At 39.6% G+C, this 21,856-nt stretch overlaps 1 protein-coding gene across 6 annotated transcripts in view; it reads left to right on the top strand.

The window, feature by feature from the left end:
- Window positions 1-21,856, top strand: part of LOC101933896 (chondroitin sulfate proteoglycan 4-like) — a 145,937-nt gene that overhangs the window by 12,685 nt on the left and 111,396 nt on the right. For all 6 annotated transcript variants that reach the window (XM_065598916.1, XM_008170595.3, XM_065598917.1 and 3 more), the window contains exons 2-5: window positions 7,134-7,297; window positions 9,341-12,910; window positions 13,956-14,426; window positions 15,986-16,162. In XM_065598916.1, coding sequence (XP_065454988.1) covers window positions 7,134-7,297; window positions 9,341-12,910; window positions 13,956-14,426; window positions 15,986-16,162 — 4,382 coding nt within the window. The remainder of the gene's footprint in view (window positions 1-7,133; window positions 7,298-9,340; window positions 12,911-13,955; window positions 14,427-15,985; window positions 16,163-21,856) is intronic.

Below are 21,856 nucleotides of genomic sequence, written 5' to 3'. Positions count from 1 at the left end.
ACAAATGCCAATGCCAGCAGTGCCAAAACAAAAAGCACTTGACTGTTCCACAGCTGAAAGAAAAAAAAGTTTGTTGGCACGCAGGACAAATTCTTTCACTTCAATTTCTGGATGGTTTCAAATTGTAGTCCCACACAGAGCATATTGCAGCAATCTAATCCCAACGTGGAGACGGTGGGGATAAATTGCAGTGACATCTGCATTCAGAAGCAGAGGTTGCTCCCTTCTCAACAAGTGCAGATGGGGAAAAAACTGCTCCTGGTGCTCCTGCACTGTTGCTAGCTCAGCATCCATGAGCAGTGGAGAATCTAAAAAAAGAACAGGAGTACTTGTGGCACCTTAGAGACTAACAGATTTATTAGAGCATAAGATTTCGTGGACTACAGCCCACTTCTTCGGATGCATATAGAGTGGAATAAATATTGAGGAGATATATATATATACACACATACAGAGAGCATGAACAGGTGGGAGTTGTCTTACCAACTCTGAGAGGCCAATTAAGTAAGAGAAGAAAAAAAAACTTTTGAAGTGATAATCAAGCTAGCCCCGTACAGACAGTTTGATAAGAAGTGTGAGAATACTTACAAGGGTAGATAGATTCAATGTTTGTAATGGCTCAGCCATTCCCCATCCTTATTCAATCCTAAATTGATTGTATCTAGTTTGCATATCAATTTCAGCTCAACAGTCTCTCATTGGAGTCTGTTTTTGAAGTTTTTCTGTTGTAAAATAGCCACCCGCAGGTCTGTCATTGAATGGCCAGACAGGTTAAAGTGTTCTCCCACTGGTTTTTGAGTATTATGATTCCTGATGTCAGATTTGTGTCCATTAATTCTTTTGCGTAGAGACTGTCCGGGTTGGCCAATGTACATGGCAGAGGGGCATTGCTGGCACATGATGGCATATATCACATTGGTAGATGTGCAGGTGAACGAGCCCCTGATGGTATGGCTGATGTGATTAGGTCCTATGATGATGTCACTTGAATAGATATGTGGACAGAGTTGGCTTCGGGCTTTGTTACAAGGATAGGTTCCTGGGTCAGTGTTTTTGTTCAGTGATGTGTGGTTGCTGGTGAGTATTTGCTTTAGGTTGGGGGGTTGTCTGTAAGTGAGGACAGGTCTGTCTCCCAAGATCTGTGAGAGTGAGGGATCATCTTTCAGGATAGGTTGTAGATCTTTGATGATGTGCTGGAGAGGTTTTAGTTGGGGGCTGAAGGTGACAGCTAGTGGTGTTCTGTTATTTTCTTTGTTGGGCCTGTCTTGTAGGAGGTGACTTCTGGGTACTCGTCTGGCTCTGTCAATCTGTTTTTTCACTTCAGCAGGTGGGTATTGTAGTCTAAAGCGAACTCCAAACTGCCAACATGAGTAATAAGTGGTAGGCACACACTCTCATTCTGTGGGGTCAATAGTAATCTCCATTATTTATTGTGATTGATTCCCCAATCTGTTCCCATTAGCTATTTTTTTTCTGGAATGAGCCTTTGGTGGTGAGCCTTCCTCAAAGCGCCAGTCTTAGCCAGACACTGCATAAATCACTCAGCTAGTGCTCGGGGCACTTAGCCATCAGGACAGAAGAACGCTCTTATGCAATCACCCACTATTATCCTGAGAAATCTCTTGGAAACAGAGAAACAGAACTTCCTTTCTTGAGCGTATATGCAAGATTGTAAGCTTTTTGGGACAGGGACTGTATTTTTGTTCTGCGTTGGTACAGCACCTAGCCCAATGGGGTCCTGGGCGCTACTGTAATAACAATAATTAGCATTGAGAGGTAGCAACTTCAAAACTGATAAAGGGAAATAGTCAGTACATAATTAGACTGTAGAACTCACTGCCACTGGATATCATTGAGGCCAAGAATTTAGTAACATTCAAGAGGCGTTGGACATGTATAGAGAACAAGAATATCCAGAGTTATAACAATTAATACAAACAAAGAATTTTGGATGGGATAATAATTCAGGGTTTAAGGCAGTCTCTAACTCTGAGGGATTAGGACCAGACCTTTATGGGGGGCAGATTATCCTATAACTGACTACTGTGGGGTTTTTGCACCCTTCTCTGAGGCATCATACTGGCTATATAGACCATGGGTCTGATCCAGGGGTTCTCAAACTTCACTGAAAACTGAGACCCCGTTATGACAACAAAAATTACTACAGGACCCCAGGAGCCTGAGCCTGCCCGAGCCCCGCCTGAGCCCCACCGCACAGGGTGGGGGGTGGGCGGGAGCCAAAGCCCAAGGACTTCAGCCCCGGGTGGGGGGCCTCTAACCTGTGCTCTGCCATCCAGGGCTGAAGCCCTTGGGCTTGGGCTTCGGCCCCGGCGGTGGGATCAGGTTTCAGCCGTGGGCCCCAGTAAGTATAACTCCAGCCCCGATGACCCCATTAAAACAGAGTCACAACCCACTTCGGGGTCCTGACCCACAGTTTGAGAACTGCTGGCTAATCCAATATGGCAATCCCTATGTTCCTAACTTTCAAGAAGTGACTCCTTCCTATCCCTGCTAGGGACAGCCAATGTGTCACCTCCTGAAGTAGCAATCATGAAATTTAGATACTATAACAATTAAAAAAGATTAGAAACTGTTTGACAAATCCTCTGCCTTTTATGTTTTGACCTTTAATAACTAGATAATTTAGTAGATTGCATGACATTTCACACTATAATAACACAAAGGTTATATCTGGTTGTGTTCTCTAATTGCGTGGAATGTTACCAGGCTACATTAGTGCAATTAATCTGAGCAACAGTTGTCCTGTGACCTAATTCGGACATTTCTTTTTTAGTGCCAAAAAAGAAAATCAATAGCTTAGTTAGCATATTTTCGTTTCCACATCAGAAGGGTTCAGCGTTTCTGGAAGTACTTTCAGTGTTAGCTACGTTGTTTTTGCCTGCCTACAGCCAAAACATTATTTTATCTTTAAAGAGAAGCACTGATGCCAATATCTGTTAAACACTTTGAAGACCAGAAATGTTCTGCAGCTGTTCTGCCATGTGGGAGCTGAGTCTTGCATTGTGTGGAGGAGTGGGATGCACATTTATTGCTTTAAGAGATGGAATGGTGTAGTTCAATATTTTCATATAAAAAGACTACCAATATTAAACTCGGGGGGGGGGTGAGGGAATTTAGTAAAGTCTCATTCTCTTGTACCTTGCATGGATGTGAGGGACTCTCCTGAATTACAAATCCAGGCATAGTAGGGAGAACAGGCTTCATGTGGCTGCTATTCCCCCTTGGGAGTGAGTTGGGGACACACAAAGGTATGGAATGGACAGAGCCTTGGCTTCTCCCTCCCCAGTGCACTGGAACTGAGAGGACTTGATGGATGGTGTAAGATACGCCCTGTAAAGGCCTGCATTAAGTTATTTCCCCCCAAGAGCAAGGGAGGAGCAAGGAAGGAGTTGTGACTGTGAGTTCACCATTCCCTCCCAGGGTTCCTCCTGCGGCAGTGAAGCTAGATGTCACTCCTTTTGCAGGGCTTAATCTAGCCCAGAGTGAACAATTTTGATAGAACAAATTGTGTTGCTAATTTTAAGTAAAGTCTTTGATCCCAATTTTCTTCTCCGAGATGCATGCACAGCTCCTGGTAACTGCACAAGTGGATTTGGGTGCAGAATTAGGCTTCTTGTGGTTGGTAGTTACATGTTTTGGGTGTTGCTTTTTAAAATTAGGGAAGAAAGAAGTTATTTATTGCTCTGTATTTCAGGTAGAAAAGGACAAGGAAAAATCATTTGAAAAGCAGTTTTCAGTGGGACTGGAGATGCTTGAATAGCAGTGAACTAGGGCTGAAAGTGGACAACAATTTAAATGTGATTTTTGTTATATGGTGACAGTGAAAGCCAGTATGATTATGTTCTGCATACAGAGTCCCCCAAAAGAGCAAGAGTTGCCAGGCTGCCCTAGAACTAAAGCAACCAGCTAATTACATGATATGCAGAAGATTTAAAATGAGAACTCACTCATTCAGTTTTTTGCATCTATGGAAATATAGAGACAGCTAGTAGCAGTAACTATAGAGTAAGTGAATTTTAATGTCACATACTTACATATTAATATACAAACTTCCCAAGACATATTTAAGAAAATAGAAAATTCTCATTGCTTGAGTGGATTGACCTTTTACAGAAGAAGAAGTTATAGGTGGTGTCTGAGTTAATGGGACAAAATACCCACCCCCTACTATATCTAAATGATTGACTGAAAAAAGCCCTCTTCTATAAATCTGAGCTCTTTCTCCATATCTGCTCTTGTTTGTTACAGAGACAAGGTGGGTTAGATAATATCTTTTATTGGACCAACTTCTGTTGGTGTGAGAGACAGCTTTCGAGACACATAGAGCTCTTTTCAGATCTCCAGAAAAGCTCTGTGTGGCTCAAAAGTTTGTCTCTCTCACCAACAGAAGTTGGTTCAATAAAATATATTACTTCACTCACCATGTTTCTCTAATATCCTGGGACTGACACGGCTACAACTACACTGGTTTGTTGTAGTCATTTTGGAGAAAGATGCTCTGACTTTGTCTCAGGACCTTTCCCCTCTTTCTTGGGGCTCAGTTCAGTATTATGGAATGTACTGCCCAGTCCCAGAGAGAATATAAAAAACAAGTTCCTTAAATGATGTGCTAAATTCACATGTTCTAACAGCAAGAGACATTCTAATGTTACTGTCTCGACTCCGTTCATATTCCATGATGATATGATTGGCAGCTTGATGTAACCAGAGCAAAAACAATTTCTCTTCAAAAGATATGGTCCCAGAGACATTCAGAAGATAACCTCTAATGTGGTTTTAGCCAAAAACCATACCGAAGAGGTTCCTTTAGAGGAACCTGACTGCTACACTATAATAACATGCTTCTTTCACTGGTGAAGAACCCAAACACAGACAATGCTAGGACACTGTAGGTGGTCCTGGCTCGAGTAGTGATTTAGCCATGGATAAATGCCAAGGTTGATAGATCCGTTTGCCGAGTTAGCTGCCCCACCCACAACTATGGAGTCAAAGTGTTGGCTTGTAAAAGGCAAAATTTATAATCCCAAGGATTTTTTTGTCAATTCTTCTGTCATTTCCACTCAGATATTTTCCCTCCAGTGCTTCACTGTGAGGCATTTTTGATCCTCTGCTACCTCTATCCTAGTTGTTCTCTAGTTCATCCAGGAAGATCTAGATAAAGGTATAGCTCTGTGCACAATAAAACTTATCCCAAGGGATATGGTGGGTTCTCCAAGACTTGGAATCTTTAATCAAGATTGGATGTCTCTCTAAAATATATGTTGTAGTTCTGCCACAGAGTATCAGGCTTGGTGCAGGAATCACTGGGTGAAATTCTATTGCCTGTGTTATGCATCAGGTCAGACTAGATGATCATAATAGTCCCCTTCTGACCTTAAAATTTCTGAAAGGTTCAAACTTCAACTATAGATTTCCTAAGGGAGTTCATTGGTAGGACTCTAGTCAGATCCCATACAATTGCTCCGATTCACTAGGGGTTGTAGGATCTAACGTAGCAATAGAAATATAACTCCTCAGACTCTTAATACAGTGATTGAAAGCCTCTGCATTCCTCCAATTGAACTTCTCGCGGCCCATGATATTATACTGCTTTTCCTAAAATCTAGTGTGGCCATAGTGGAAGGGGTGATTAAGACATGAGAGGGGACTTGAAATAATCTAAGTTCATTTTCCATCTGTGGCATAGACTTCCCATGAGTTTGGGCAAGACACTTAATTTCTCTGTGCAACAGATTGCCATCTGTATAGTGCGGGTGATAGTACCTCTTTTCTCCAGCTCTCTTGTCAGTTAGGTAATAGACTCTTCAGGGTAAGGGCCGTGTTTTACAATGTGTTTGTACAGTGTATAGCACAAAGTGTTCCTGGCCTTGGTTGGTACCTCTACACACTACCACACTACAACTACTACTACTATTATAGTGATTAAGAACAATTCCTTCATCCGTCCAATTCTCTTGACCCAATATTTCCTTTGAAAAAGGGAGATGCTTACATTCCTCTGTTATTAGAGCAATAATATTTTATCTATATAGAAAACAAAAACAAAAAGGTCAGGAAAACTGCTATTGATTTTTCAGGCACATGTTGTATGAGAGACTCTAGTCTATGGCATCTGAGGTCTATTGTCCATTTACTTGCTTCCTGTCACCAGCATGTTCATGGGAAGAGGAACTCTTGTCCATTCAACTCCAAAACTTATTTGACTAGATCAATTGTTTTTCAGCTCTTTTATTCTGCAGATTATTTCATTAGAGAGAGAGATCCTTTACTGCAGTATTCTCAACCAGTGGTCTGGGGCCCCCTGCAGGCCTCGAGCAGGTTTCAAGGGGGCCTCCAAGCAGGGCCAGCGTTAGACTCGCTGGGGCCCAGGGCAGAAAGCTGAAGCCCCACCTCATGGGGCTGAAGCCCCACCTCATGGGGCTGAAGCCCAAGTTCCTGAGCCCTGCCACCTGGGGCTGAAGCTGAAGTCTGAACAACGTAGCTTTGTGGGGGCCCCTGTGGCATTGGCCCCCAGGCAATTGCCCTGCTTGCTACCCCCTAATTGCTGGCTCTGGCTTTTATATGCAGAAAACCAGTTATTGCGGCACAGGTGGCTGTAGAGTTTTTAGAGCATGTTGGGGGAGGCCTCAGAAAGAAAAAGGTTGAGAACCTCTGCTTTAGTGGACCACATAACTTCCTGAACTCCCTCCTTACTACTAGAATCTTCTCTCTTTTCTGGAGATTTTTGGACCATAGATTGAGAACCATAACCCTAGGTTTATGCCCTCTTCGGTGTTGTCTGCTTTTGCTGTAGAACTAAGTACAGTGTTGATATAAAAGTCTTTCCACTGCTTCTCTAAACATTAGATGTAGGGCCAGCAGTGTGTTTAGCTTTTGGCCACAAGGTTCTCAGTAGCATTATTTCTCGGATATAGTATGTACTACATAGGGTTCTATTGTGCACTGCACCAGCTGTCTGGATTGGTGTATTCTAGCATGCAAAAATGGAAATTTAATTCTTACTATTCATTTTCGGATATAGTAGATACCCAGTGTGTGTATGTGTACGGTAAGGACGAGGAGGCATTTTGCAAAAGTACATATATTGTAAGTCTCTTTTTTTTTTCTTTTAGTATCATTTTATGGTGATAGCTACGTGGAGTTGAACATTACAGAATCATCCGCTCGAACATCACTGCAGTTACGATTTCGAACCAGCAAGCCCCATGGATTGCTTTTTCTTGCAGCTGGAAACGAGGATCATTGTTTGGTGGAACTGCACTCGGGATATTTACAGGTGTGATTTTTAATTATGAAAAATAGAGAGCACAGGTACTGGTTTGCATAGTGTTTGTCTTTGGAGTCATAGAGGGACCACCAAGTCATCTAGTCTGACCTTCTGTACATCACAGGCCACTAAACTCCACGCAGCCACTTCTGCACCTTGCCCAACAATCAGAATTAGACTAAAGGACTACAGCTCTCAGGAGACTAAACCATTGTGTGCTGCAAGCAGAGAAGAGGAGGGACCAAGGTGTACCAATGCCTGAGGCCCCTGCAGTGGAATTGGTAAAGTAAAGATATACAGTAAAACCTCAGAGTTACGAACACCACAGTTATGAACTGACCGGTCAATCACACACCTGATTTGGAACCGAAAATATGCAATCAGGCAGCAGAGACAAAAAACAAAAACAAAAAACAAATACTGTACAGTACTGTGTTAAATGTGAACTACTAAAAAAATAGAGGGAAAGTTTAAAAAAAATTTGACAAGGTAAGGAAATTGTTTCTGTGCTTGTTTCATTTAAATTAAGATGATTAAAAGCAGCATTTTTCTTCTACGCAGTAAAATTTCAAAGCTGTATTAAGTCAATGTTCAGCTGTAAACTTTTGAAAGAACCGTAACATTTTGTTCAGAGTTACAAACATTATAGAGTTACGAACAGCCTCTATTCCTGAGGTGTTCGTAACTCTGAGGTTCTACTGTACCCAGATAATCCTGGCAAGTGAACAACATCCATGCTGCAGAGGAAGGCAAAAATCCTGTAAGGTCTGACCGGGGGGAAATTCCTTCCCAACCGTGCCTATGGCAGTCACTTAGACCCTAACCATGTGAACGGGAACCAGTAAAACAAGCATCTATGAGAGAAAATGCTAGGTGCCACCTCAGAGCCCTGATCCTGCCTATCTAGTGTCCTGTCTCCAGCTACGGCCATCTCTGATGCTTGAGAGGAAGGAGACAATCCCTTCCCCCCCTCCCAGAATATATTGACGTGAAAATTCCCTTCCTGCCCCGCAGGTGTCTAGCTGAAGCATGAGATTTTAGGAACATAAGACATAAAGGGACCCACAGAACTGTCAAAGGCAACCTGGTTATACAGTCCCATTCATACTTTTATCAAGAACTATCTTAAAACTGATTGCGTTGTTTGCCCCCACTACTCCCAGAATCTCACTCTTCAGATGGTTAGCAACCTTCGTCTAAGTTCCAGCCTAAATTTATTCATGGCCAGTTATTACCCATTTATTCTTATGCCAGGCCAACATTGTTCTTTAGCTTTAATAGCTCTTCTCTATCCCTGATGTTTATCTCCCTAATAAATTTATAGAGAGCAATTAAATCCCTTCTCAGCCTTCTTTTTGCTAGGCTAAACAAGCCAGGCTCTTTTAGTCTCCTGTTATAAGATATGTTGTCATTCCTCTGATCATCCTAGTAGCCTTTCTCTGCACCTGTTCGAATCTGAATTCATCTTTCTTCAATTTGGGTGAACACAATTGTACACAATATTCAAAATGAGATCTTACCAGTGCCTTGTCTTATTGCTACTGGAAATATCTCGCCTAACATGTGCTAAGACTGCATTTGTCTTTTCCACAGACGTATCACATTAGTAGCTCATAGTCATCCTGTGATCGATTTATATACTTGTGTGTCTCTCCTCCTCTTTCACTTTCAACTGTTGAGCTCCCAACTTATAGCAGGAATTCATGCATGACCTTGCACTTTATGCTCACCTTGGGCTCTTGTAAATTTTGGTCATAGCAGAACTGGAAATAGTCGCTTCCTGGTTTTCCATCTGACCAAGTCGAAAATTGTGTTGTCAGGTAAACCTTCCCAAAATGTATAATGGGTTTGGATTTGATGTTGTGGTGTTAGCAAATCCATAACAATAATAAATACATTTGTGCTCATAGTTTAAAAATGCAACGATTGAAACTTAAGTTGAGCAGCTGTCAAAGCATTAAGTATTACTTGTTTCTTTGAGACACACACAATTAATTTAATTGTCATCCATGCACTCACTGATTTTCATCATTAAAATTTTGTCTCTTACAGTTGAGAATGAACTTTGGAGCAGGGGAACGAGTGCTGCGTTCTCAACGGAGCTCCCAGCTAAATGATTTAGCCTGGCACCTGGTTGAATTACATCATGAAAATGATAATGTCACACTGGTAATTGATAAACATTATAGGACTAGTACAAAAATGCCTGGGATTCTATATCAATTAAACATTGAACATGGACTCTACGTTGGTGGGAGCGGTACCCTTGATGTTCCTTACCTTGATAGAGCACTAACCAATTTCCGAGGCTGTATCGATGACGTGTTATTCAACCAGCATGAGATCCTAACATCCCTGAGACCTTATCCTGGGTTCAGAAATGTTCATGAAGTGTCACTGGGATGCAGTGATGAATTCTTTGCAAGTGAAGATGAGCCTATCAGTTTCTTTAGTTCCAAATCCTATGTTTCTTTCCAGCTGTGGAACGTCCAGGGTGAAGGATGCTTGGAGTGTGCAATACAGACCTCAGCTCAGCGAGGTTTGCTGCTTTATCATTCTGGACGAGCAGGAGATTTCATTGCAATGGAAATTGAGAATGGACTAATTAAGGCCCATATTGGAAAGAGTAAAAGTAGAATGCAGCTTTCTTCTCTTAAGTCAGTCAGTGATAATAAGTGGCACTCCATTGAGTTAAAATTTACTGCACAATATTTGCAGCTGATGATAGATGGAGAAACAGTGAAAACATCACTGCCTTCCCACAGCAAGATACCCCTTCTTAAAGGGCCACTTTTTGTAGGTGGTGTAGATGACAGTACACGGGTAGAAGTGATAAAGTTAGAGCTAACCTCAGTTTCTGGAAAATATGCCAGAGGAGGATCCTTCAAAGGTTGCTTAAGAGACCTGAAAGCCAATTCAGAAAAGAGATCATTAAAGAATGTTCTGGTTACAAAAGATGTTTCAGCTGGATGCAAAACAGAGAATTCTTTTAAGACAAATTTTTCTGTAGTGACAACAGAAAAGACTCCTCTTGTAACAGCAGCCTCCACTTCTGTCAATTTTCCTGACATCTCCAAACCCCAAGGCAAAGAGGATAGTGGCCATTTCTTGGTTCTAAATAACTTGATTGTCCCAGAGGGTGGACAAGCTCCACTTGAATCTAAACATTTTAAAGTAAATTTAGAGTTTAAGAAATTAGGGGTTCGTCAGTCACAGATCTTTTTTAAAATAAAGGAGCAGCCCTCTCATGGTTACTTGAGGTTAGGTGTTGAACCAGAGCAGGAGAAGGGCACATTTACGATGTTAGACCTGTGGCAAAGAAGAGTTCTATATGTCCATGATGGTTCTGAGGACACTTACGATAATTTTACTTTTTCCATTTCTGCCAGTAGTAAAAAGGACATACCTCCATATCTGCAAGGATATGAGCAGCATGTTTTTAGGATTACCATCACCCCGACAAATGATGTTCCTGAACTTATGCTCCCTGAGGGAAACTTATTTCTTTTGTTAGAGAACTCAAAGAAACGCTTGACTGCTGACCTAATAAAGGTTTCAGATCAAGACACAGACTCTGCCAATCTCAGTCTTTCAGTACTTGGAAATCTGAATACAGATGCAGGATTTTTAGAAAATTCCAAGAATCCCGGAAGAGCCATTATTACTTTTTCTAACGAGGACTTAAAAGAAGGCAACATTTTCTTTGTCCACACTGGGGTCAAGAACTCGAGGATTGTGCTGCGAGCAAGTGATGGAGAGAAAATGAGCAACACAGTTGTGTTGCGTGTCATGGCTGTTCCTTTGGATTATAAAGTGGTCAATAACACAGGAATAAAACTGCTACAAGGCAATGCAGCTTTGATCACACTCAGCCACTTGGCAGTTGAAACAAATGCCATCCAGCAAGAGATGGAGATACGATATGAGATCACAGAATCACCCCAATTTGGTGAAATTCAAAGGCAACATTCTAGCAGAGAGTGGAAGCAAGTAAACACTTTTTCTCAGCGCTCCATTGAGCGCAGCCGTGTGAGGTACTATAGTATTTTCAAAGCATTGCAGCTGGAAAATGTTACAGAACACTTTAAGTTTAAGGTTCACATTGGAAACAAAATCAGTGATGAGCTTATGTTTCCAATCACAGTGAAATGGTTGAGGTATAATTTATTGAACCATGTTCCTCTAGAAATTGAAAAAACAAAAAAGAAATGTCTGAATTCAGATAATCTTTTTGCTGTGATGGTGGATATAGAAATACCTGAAAATGAGCTTAATTATAAGTTGTTGTCCTTACCCAAGAAAGGGAAAGTGCTCCTTAACAACCACGCCTTGAAAAAAAATTCAACTTTTAGCCAAAAAAGCATTATAGACCGTGAAGTAGAATATGAATTAATCAACAGACCCCCTGAGAACACTCAGGATTCATTTAGATTCCTAATTTTTACAAAGTATTTGGAGTCAAATGTCTATGATTTCAAAATCAATATTAAAGCAGATCTCACAAGCATTATTTTGACAAACAATGGCTTGACCATAACTGAAGGTGAAGGAGCGCTAATAACAAAAAGCAGATTGTTTGCACAAACCCCGGATAATAAGGCCTTTCAATATAAAGTTACAAAGAGTCCTCAACATGGGAAATTAAAACTCATTAACTTTTCAGATTCACCAGAGAGTAATGATAACCTCACCGCTTTCAGTAACCAAGATATAATGGGTGAACGCCTTATGTATGTTCATGATGACACTGAGACCATGTATGATGAATTTCTTGTCATAGCATCCACCAAAGAATCAGGAGAATGGGTGAGCTCTGCTGTTGGAACAGAACCTTTATCAGCAGAGATAAGATTTAATATTTCTGTTGAGCTGAAGAATGATGAGAAACCAGTACGTGTGGTTGATAAGGTATTTCATGTAATTAAGAATGGGCAGCGCTTATTGACCTTGGCAGATCTATGCTACCATGATCCTGATTCTGATTTTGATGATGGGCAGTTGCTGTACACTAGGCGTGGCATTCCTAATGGAGACTTGACTCTAGTGAATGATAACACTCATAGACTCTATCAATTCAAACAAGAAGACCTGGAGCAAAAGCGAGTCCTATTTACACATCGTGGTGCAGATTATGGGCGCTTTGTGTTATTTGTAACTGATGGCAAACACTACACGTCTTCCCTTCTAGAAGTGAGTGCTTCAGATCCCTATGTCAGACTAGCAAACAATACAGGCTTATTGGTCCAAAAAGGAAAAGAGAGTACTATTACAACAACTAACCTTAGTGCCATCACAAATCAAGACATTAGAAGGGATCATGAGATTACTTATGAGATATTCTTATCTCCAAAACATGGAAGAATCTATGTAAATAATCTAGCAACAGATTCCTTTACCCAACTTGACCTAAAAAGGGGACATGTGATTTATAGGCATGATGACAGTAACAACCTGGTTGACACATTTAACTTTACAGTTTATGCTAAGGATATCCACCAGGATGCTGGAATGCATGTTCGAATGTACTTGGAAAGCCATCAACGTCCACCAAAGATTGTACACAATAACAACCTCTTAGTTGAAGAAGGAAAACCAGTTAAAATCAGTAAGGGGAAATTGCAGGTGAGTTAAAATTTAGCTTTAATTTTCTATCTGTAATGGATTTTCTTCTTTATTCCTGTTTCCCAGGCATAGCAAGCCCTTTTAATGTCTCAGTTCCACAAAACTGTCATCTTTAACATAACTAACTTGAATTATTGTTAGATAATAATTTTGGAGAGTAACTCCAATTATGGTATCCGCACTTGAGAATCTGCTGGCATCAGTGCAGAAAGGGCTATAGACTTCAGGTAGCCCCGCACTCTGACACAGCATTCCTCCATCACTAGAAAGAAAAAAAAATCTATCTGTTAAAATAAGACGGAGACCATTGGCTTTGATTCCCTGAGTACTGATACTTGAAAAAATTAAGCTGCAGAGACACTGTATTTATCAACACTACAAGAAAACCAGACAGTTTTAAATACATTTATCAGTGTATTTGCAGTTCACATTTCATGGTAGGTGAACCAATAACAAATATTGGGGGAAAACGTAAACTGTATCCAAAGTATTTGCTTAAATACAAAGGGTCTGATTGGAGTTATACCAGTATACACAAGCTGAGGATATGGCTTGGAGTTTTAAAAACATCAGTTCAGAAGCATTAGCTTTGGCTTATTTTGATTAATATTTTTCTCTGCACCTACTGGGATCATTTTCATCATTAAAGTAACTACCACAAGGAGGCTCATGTTGCACATTATTATGCTGATTGTGAAATCACATTCCAAGCAGCATTCCACAGTTCTTAGGTAATTAACTCATGATGTTTTATGTTTTTGTTTTTTCAGTTGAGAGATCTTATGGGAGATGTTCTGGGTTTTGAAACACTTTCTCATGCAGTATTACCTAACATGCATATACTTAACATAATACTGGAAATGCATTGTGCTAGGCATTTGCAGATGTTTATAAATGTTTATGAATAGAGAATTCCAGCAAAATGGGTGGATAAATAATCCATGATTTACTGTCCCAGTATTAAAAGTGAGAAATTCAGAATAGAATTAAAGAAGAAATTGGCTTGTTTTTACTTTAATGACTTTTTGTGTGTTGTAAATTTAAGGTTGTACATGAAAACAGTTCTCCATCAGAGATAGTGTTCACATTAAGGGCTCTTCCAGTGCATGGATACATTCGGAAGTTTGCAACAGAAGAAGGTTACCTTGGTGCAGAACAAAAGCCAGTTTTGACCTTTACTCAGCAAGATATTGATGATGGTAACGTTCAGTATGTGCAGACAGTTTCTGACCAGCTACAAGACCATTTTTCGTTGGATGTGACCAATGGCATTCGAGTGGTCAATGGAATAGAAATCTCTGTAGACATCATCCCTAAGCTGATTCCATTAGAAGTGCAGAACTTTACAGTAATAGAAGGTGGTTCTAAAGCTCTGGTGGAAGACTATCTAAAAATTTCTAATCAGCATTTCACTGGACTCAATTGTGAATTTATTTTAGTTGAGCCACCAAAGAATGGGCATGTTGAAAACTTTCGCTTTCCTGGAGTAAAGTTAACCAAATTTACCAAAAAACAGGTAATGTGACTATGGTAAGCTTGATCTAAATGTCAGTCCTTTTTTTGTTTGTTTTTTTTAAATGCTGATTATTATTTGTATTGCAGTCACACCTGCAAGTCAGGGTTCCTTTGTGCTAGGCACTATACAAGCTCAATAAAGGACAGTCCTTTACCTGAGGAGATTACTGTCTAAGACAAGATGAAATGGGAGTTGGCATTTTCCTGCAGAAGTCATGGTAGAAGTAGCAGGGTTGAGGGGGAGGACATTGTTTTTCAGTCTAGTTCTGAGTGAATGTCAAACTAGTGGCAAGGAACAGACCTTGGATGTGCTTAGTGGGGAAGTGGACAAATATCGGCGTTGGTGGTGGAGCAGAGAAAGTGGAGATTCCATGATAAGATACAAGTGCAAATAAGTTTTGTGTAGCCTTAAAAGGCTATGAAAAAGGTGAGAAAGCCAGTTGAGGGTCTCAAAATCATCTATTTTTAAGGCCAGAACAGACCATTATAATGTTCTAGTCTGGTCTCCTGCATAACAGTGGGCACATTATTTCACCAAGTAATTCCTACATCAAGCCCATATTTGTGGTTGTGCTAGAGCATGTTTTTAAGAAAGACATCCAATCTTTATTTAAAGACTTCAAGTGATGGAGAATCCACCCCATCCATTGGCTTGGGGCATGAGCAGGAGTTATGGCAAGATGTTTTGTGATTCACTAGTTTCAAATAATAATGGTTTGATACTGCAAAATAAAGTACTGATGGTTTGCAAAGTATTTTCCCCTTTCAAAAATCTACACCAGAGTTATGGGTGTTAGATGTATATAAAAACATATATATTCCTTAATATGGTTACTTGAAAGTAAAGATCCACATTATGCATTATTTTGATATGTCATATTCCAGTGGGATAACTCCTGCCCAAACATGAATATGTCTGATTTTATACTACTTTTCAGACTCCTGAATATAGTAAATTGTCTTAAATGGCATGGGATGTAATAAGCCAACAATTCAAAATGAGTAGAAGCCTGACAGGTATCTTACATTGCCAACGTAATTGAGGGTCATTTTACATCTGAATGAAAACTCTCTAATTTGAAGGTTTCAATATTTAACATGTTTCAAAATGCATAAACTGAAATGTGTTAACCTTTGAAAAATGTTAATGAATATGGATTTTTTAACTTTTATGGCCCAAACCCAGAAATTTGACTTTCAGCTGCAGATAGTGATGTCTTAAGTCATTTTGCCTCTTCTATATAAAAATTAAACACTTAAGAGGGTTCACTTTTGAAAATCAGTTATCTGTGCTTTAGCTATTTTTATATGCGTTCTTTGGGATTTATTGGTTTGTCTGTATGTACCTCACTATATCTGAGGTTATTTCAGAATAACCAAATGCCCATATGCAATCTGATATGCTAGAGATAGAAGAGTGTGCATCAGAGGGAGAAGAATGGGGTCATGAAGGCTGAAAGAGAATTATTGCAGAGCTGGAATGGTTGAATGCTTTTTGTTTAAAATTTCAAAACAGTTTTTGTTTTAATTTCTTTAATTTTCAGTCCATTTATTTTTCAGGTAGAGCAAGAATTAATCTACTATATTCATGATGACAGTGAGGGGGTGAGTGACAATTTTACTGTCATAGCAAATAACACAGAACTGTGGAAACAAAGTTTGCCCCAAACTATATTTGTGACTGTTACGTCGGTAAACGATGAAGCTCCTGTTATAAGTACAAACAAAATACTTAGGGTAAGTTCTTCATACTTTCGTCTTATAATTTTAAAATCTTCATTTTTAACCTGACATTATTTTATAGGACTATAATAACACAGAGAATAGAGATAGATATGTGTAAACCTGGAAATATATGCTATGTACTAGAAGCCAGTTGTGGTGCTTAGATACCATGGTGATAGGCTCTGTAGATAGATTGGATACGATGACAATTGTTTGTACATATGGAATCAGATCCTGGCTCTTACTAAGTTTGTGTTGTGCTGTCCTGGTGGTGCAAAGCAGAACTTAAGCTCACCTAAGAGGCTGGCTGATGATTCTTTTTGTCTAAAAGGAATCCCTGAGTGGCCTAGGGACTTATAGCTGGATCTGTGCCACTACCTCCTCTTGGCCTTGACATGGGACACATGGGGGTGAAAGGCGTATGGGTGAGCACTGCTGTCTTTTGACATTCCCTGGCAGGAGTAATGACAACTTGGATGCAGTTACTAGCCAGCATAAATCAGAGCAGTCCTGAGGCATTGGCCTTTGGCAGGCTTCAGGATTGAGGGACCATAAAGGTGGCTTCAGATTATTTTTGCACCATCCCTCGGATCCTGCGCCTAGCACATCTGAACTATTGCTGAGGATCAGGTCCATTGAGATTAATTCTGCTCTTTATCGTATCTCTGCAGCCCCCGCTGAAGTCAGTGGAGATAGCATAGGTGTAAGAGAACAGAATTTCACCCACTTACTATGGTTTAGGGAATTGACTAAGTATCTGATATTTCTAATAAGAGATATGAAAGTTTCTCTCAGAAAATGTATACAGATTTTTTAAAAAGTCCTAATAAAAATAATAATATTGTATTATACAATGAGAGTCCAAAATAGAACCACTCCTCACAGTATTACTAGAGAGACTGGAGCTACTACTGTCTGTTACTGTATGTTTGTTGGGTTGTGGTTGTTAAATATGAATTAAAGATAATATTCTGAAACACCCAAAGCCTGCTTTCTTTGTATAGTTCCCAAAGAACTTAGGGAATTGAAGATTGTAGATTTGGTCTATTTTTTTCTCCTGGTAACCATAGATAGCATTTAACCAACCATTCTATCTTGTAAGGAATAAAGGATGGTTTCTTCTCATCCCTATTTCATATTGGTGTGGCTCCATTCGCTTCAGTGGTATAATTCCAGATTTACATAAATGTGAGAGGATTATTATCTATATTACAACAGTGCCTGCAGGCTGGAACCCTCTTGTCCTAGGCACTGTAAAAACATAGGAGACAGTCCTGCCCTGAAGACTAGATGACTGGTGACTAAAACAAACATAAAGGGTGAGGGGTGGGAGAACAGATAATAAAATGGTGGTCACGGCCTATCAGCTGTCTAACAGTAAATGAGCTGCAAATTTATTGTAGGCATGACACCAGAGAAGAGTTTTTTAAAGAAGGTTTGAAGGAAGATAATGTTAGATATTTACATAGTGCATCAGCCCTAGTATAGCACAGAGCAATTTACAAATTACATCATTTAAAACACGTTTGCATTTAATCCTGAGTATGAATGGTATTTGAGTATTGTGTAGCCAGATTGAGTACTGTAGAGATTACCACATTTTAGCATCATCCATAAACCTTTTCACAGAAGAAAAAAAGAGAAAGGATATAATCAGTTTTAGCAGTGTTGTGCTTCACAGTGATGGCATTTACCCACTGCAGGCATCCATCCACACTGCAGTGCACCATAGATATTAGGCTTTTACACCATGCTGAGTCCTGACAATTTGGCAGTTTTCTCAAAGAAGGAGTCAAGTATTACACAATAAACTCCCGCAGGGGAGGATAATTATCCACCGGTGGGGTTCTTCAGGCGTCAACACCGTGGGTATTAACTGTAATCTAGTAATACACACAGGGGAAAGATGTCCAGCAAGACTACTTCCTGATTTCTCTTTCTTTGCGTATTATTGCTTTGCAGAATTATCCTTTGACAGAGTTGAGACCCAGCAGCACAGCACATTGATTTTTTTAAAACGATTGTTAAGACCAGGCTTCACAGGAACACATGAAGTTGATTGGCAGACCCAAAACTTACCTTTATTTTAAAACATAAAAAAATGACACAACTTTTCAATCTAATCCTGAATTATGCCAGTCATCCAGAACATAGATAAAATGCTATCCACTCAACTGGGCAGCCTGCCTACACCAAACCCATGGTTCTTATATTCATGACTGTGGTTTTGCTTGTCACACTTGACCCGTTACTGTGCTTACATACTCTGTTCTTGTGCACCAGCAGGGTATTGAAATACAGAACTACTGCATTTCTGATAGTTATGTGCACACTATACAAAGCTGGAGAATCTGATTTATTCCAAACAATCACTTTAAACCAAGCTGAATGCCTAAAATAGATGGGTAAAAATGGATTATAAAGTTTTTTCTCAGTACTGACTGACTATTATCATCAGCTGGGAGTTCCAAGGCAGTGCTTACTCAGGGTGAAACTTGCTAAATTCCAGGTTCCAGTCAGGCTGTCCTTGCTCATCCAGGAATCTTTTATTGCTAGCTGTTGAATTTTAACCTGCTTGTAGTAATCCATGTATTTTTAAATACAATAGCCCTGGCGTAATTTATACCTTTTTAGAGATAAGAAGTAAATGTACAAAGTTGAATGAAAATTCCCTGAAAACCACTTTGTTGACCTTGTTGCAAGACCTTGTGTAGAGGATAACCTTTCTTGGAAGATACTTTTGCATTTCAAGTAATAGATTTGGTCATGTTGCCTGCTACAGAATATGGTCCTGATCCTGCAAACACTTGTTCATGTTATAACTTTACACACTGTTTACCTCAGTAGGACTCCTCACAGTGCATAAAGCGAAGCACATGAGCAAGCTTGCAGGATTGGGGTGTAACAAAGCTCTTAAAAGAACAGCTAAGTCAGTAACAAAGCAGAACAAAAATGTTAAAAGTATCAGATCCCTTTATTAGCAACAGAGGGCCCCTATGGAAGTAAGTATTATACTCTTGGGGGTCTCCAGATGGATACTGAAGTTAAATTTTTAGTCTTGTAATGGGACTTTTTGCCAAACACAACAAACTGTCACACTTACCCACTCAAATGTAAAGCGATTCCTTTGACTCCAATTCCCTCATTTCTGAGGCCTCCTCAACATTCTTTCTTTAAACCACAGTGTTTATGATTGGTATCAAGGTGGTGAGCAGGTTTTTTTCCCCCCCCTCAGTGTTTGTGTGTAGGCGCTGTTTTGTTTTTAAAGGGATGAAGGCTATTGGATTTTCCTTTTTTTGAACTTCTGTATCATTCTGCAATATTTGGATGAACATCACAGATTTGAAAAGTTTTATTAATATGAGAAACATTAGTCTTTAATTTCACTCTGTAACTTAAAACCAGTATTCTAAACAATTACAAGGGAATTGCTAGGACTTTTAGTCCAGTTGAACAATCAAAATGAGAAACCTTGTCAGAGAATAGCTAACAGAAGAGAGCTCTGATTCAGAAAAGTTCACAAATATGGGCTTAAGTTTGTCCCTATTCATGACAGCACTTGAGTACATGATAAACATTAGGCACATATTTGAAACCCATTTACTTCATTGTGTCTTAAACAGAAGCTTTTAAAGTTAAGCATTTTTTAAGTAGCATTTTTGAAAAAATCAGGAGGATTCAGGTTGGAGAAAATAAAAATCCTGACTCTGCTGGTCCCGTTTATCTATGCATTTAAGTAAGATTTAGTAGTAGTAAGGTCTGGTTGTACCTCAGTGTAGCCACAAGGTGGCTATATTTTCATATATGTGTGGAATTTTTCTTTAAAAAAATCTAACAGTTATTATCCTTCTTGTTAATTAATTCTGCTTAACAGGATATCTCTATCAACGGGGTATTTTTCATTTCTCAGCAAGAAAGGTCGTGAACGTTCCTGCGTACTGTAGTAGTGTAATATTTTAGGCAAATGCAGAATATTAATGCAAAACTGACATCTCGGAAGTTCTGCATACTTTTTTTGTTCTGTTCTTAAGAAAACCTTGATCTCCACCTTATGTGATGCAAATGGATGTGGGAAATAAGTCACTTGTACTTGTAAAGTATTTGCAGTATTTCAAGTGTTTGCCTCCTTACCATCCATTTCAGCTCATGGATCTCCTTTCATTCCTCATGTATCACATTATACAGCACACAGAGAATCTTAACACATAGTGTGCACACAAAAAGGCATTGTGTGTAAGCGTGCTGGGGAGGCATGGAATAAACAATATCTTTATAGCTAAAAAGCCCTATTATTTCTTAAGTTTGAATGAGGAAAATTTGTAAGTCATGCAGAGGTTTAGCCATTTATATGCATTATATTATATTTTTCTATATACAGGATGATGCGATATAAAAGTATTATTGGCATGAGTTTGGGGTAGCTACAGATCATCAAACAAGTGGCAATAAAACCTTTACATAGTGGTCATTTTTTAGGAGAAGTGAAATAACTTTTGTCAAGGATATTTTTCCCCCCATTAAACTACTAACATAACCTTACCATCAAATAGCTATTGATAATGAATATTAGAGCAGGAATTGGGCAGAGGCAAGAAAAGCCAATGGAATCAAATGTAATATGATATTATTAATACACTAAAAGTCAGAGAGGTACATTATGATATCTGTTCTGCACTTTAACTAGAACTGTTGATTATCAAAGATTTTACATTATAAATCAACTCTTCATGGGATGAGCTGGTGTGCATGTGTTGAATATCTATGGACTTGATTTCAGCTTATAATAGATACACCTCTACCCAATTATCACGCTGTCCTTGGGAGCCAAAAAATCTTACCGCGTTTTAGGTGAAACCACGTTATATCGAACTTGCTTTGATCCGCCGGACTGCGCAGCCCCGCCCCCGCGGAGCACTGCTTTACCGCGTTATATCTGAATTCGCGTTATATCGGGTCACGTTATATTGGGGTAGAGGTGTATGTCCTATCCTGAGCTCTAGGCACCTTAACCCATAATTAAAAATGCAAACAGATCAAAAGTAAAGCCAACAGTTGCTCTTTACTTTCAAACCAGAAAATAACCACCCAAAATTAAATGAAGCCCACACAATGCTCCCATCCTGGGACATGAGTATTTATAGTGCTTTTGTCTGCCCCCAAACCTGGGTAAACCCAGGGCCTTATCATTGCCAGAGAGAGAGATGTGTCATGTTTGCACTAGTATTGCTAAAATTAAAGTAGTGGGTTTTATGCTGTGTTCACAAACGCTAGTTTTTTGTCTCAGTTTAAGCCTTGATTCAAAGTGCTGAGCAACTGTTGGAAATGTTGAGTGCCTTCATCTCCTGTGCAGTCAGTACCTCCAAGAGCTATTCAGTCCTTTACAGGATTGAGCCCTTGGTGCATAATGTGAGCAGGTGGGAGTTGAAAGAAAATATTTAGTTTAAAAAAGTGTTGTCTTTTTATTAGTAGTTGTATGGTATTTAATCTGTTGTCTTTCTTATGGCCCAAATCTGTGACATCTCCAGTGCCATTTATTGCAGTGGAAGTTGAGGGCACTGAGTGTTTTGCCCACAGTAAAGGACATGGCACTAACACTCCGTGAAATAAACTGCTGCATTTGTCAGAGACAGGGTACAGACACTGTCAGACATTTGAATTTCCTCTGAAATACTGATTTATGCAGGAGGTGGTTGATGGACACAGGTC

This window comes from Chrysemys picta, chromosome 6 (genome assembly GCF_011386835.1).
Source record: "Chrysemys picta bellii isolate R12L10 chromosome 6, ASM1138683v2, whole genome shotgun sequence".
In the NCBI taxonomy this organism is placed as follows: domain Eukaryota; kingdom Metazoa; phylum Chordata; order Testudines; family Emydidae; genus Chrysemys; species Chrysemys picta.
This window is presented reverse-complemented; position numbering and strand designations above follow the sequence as displayed.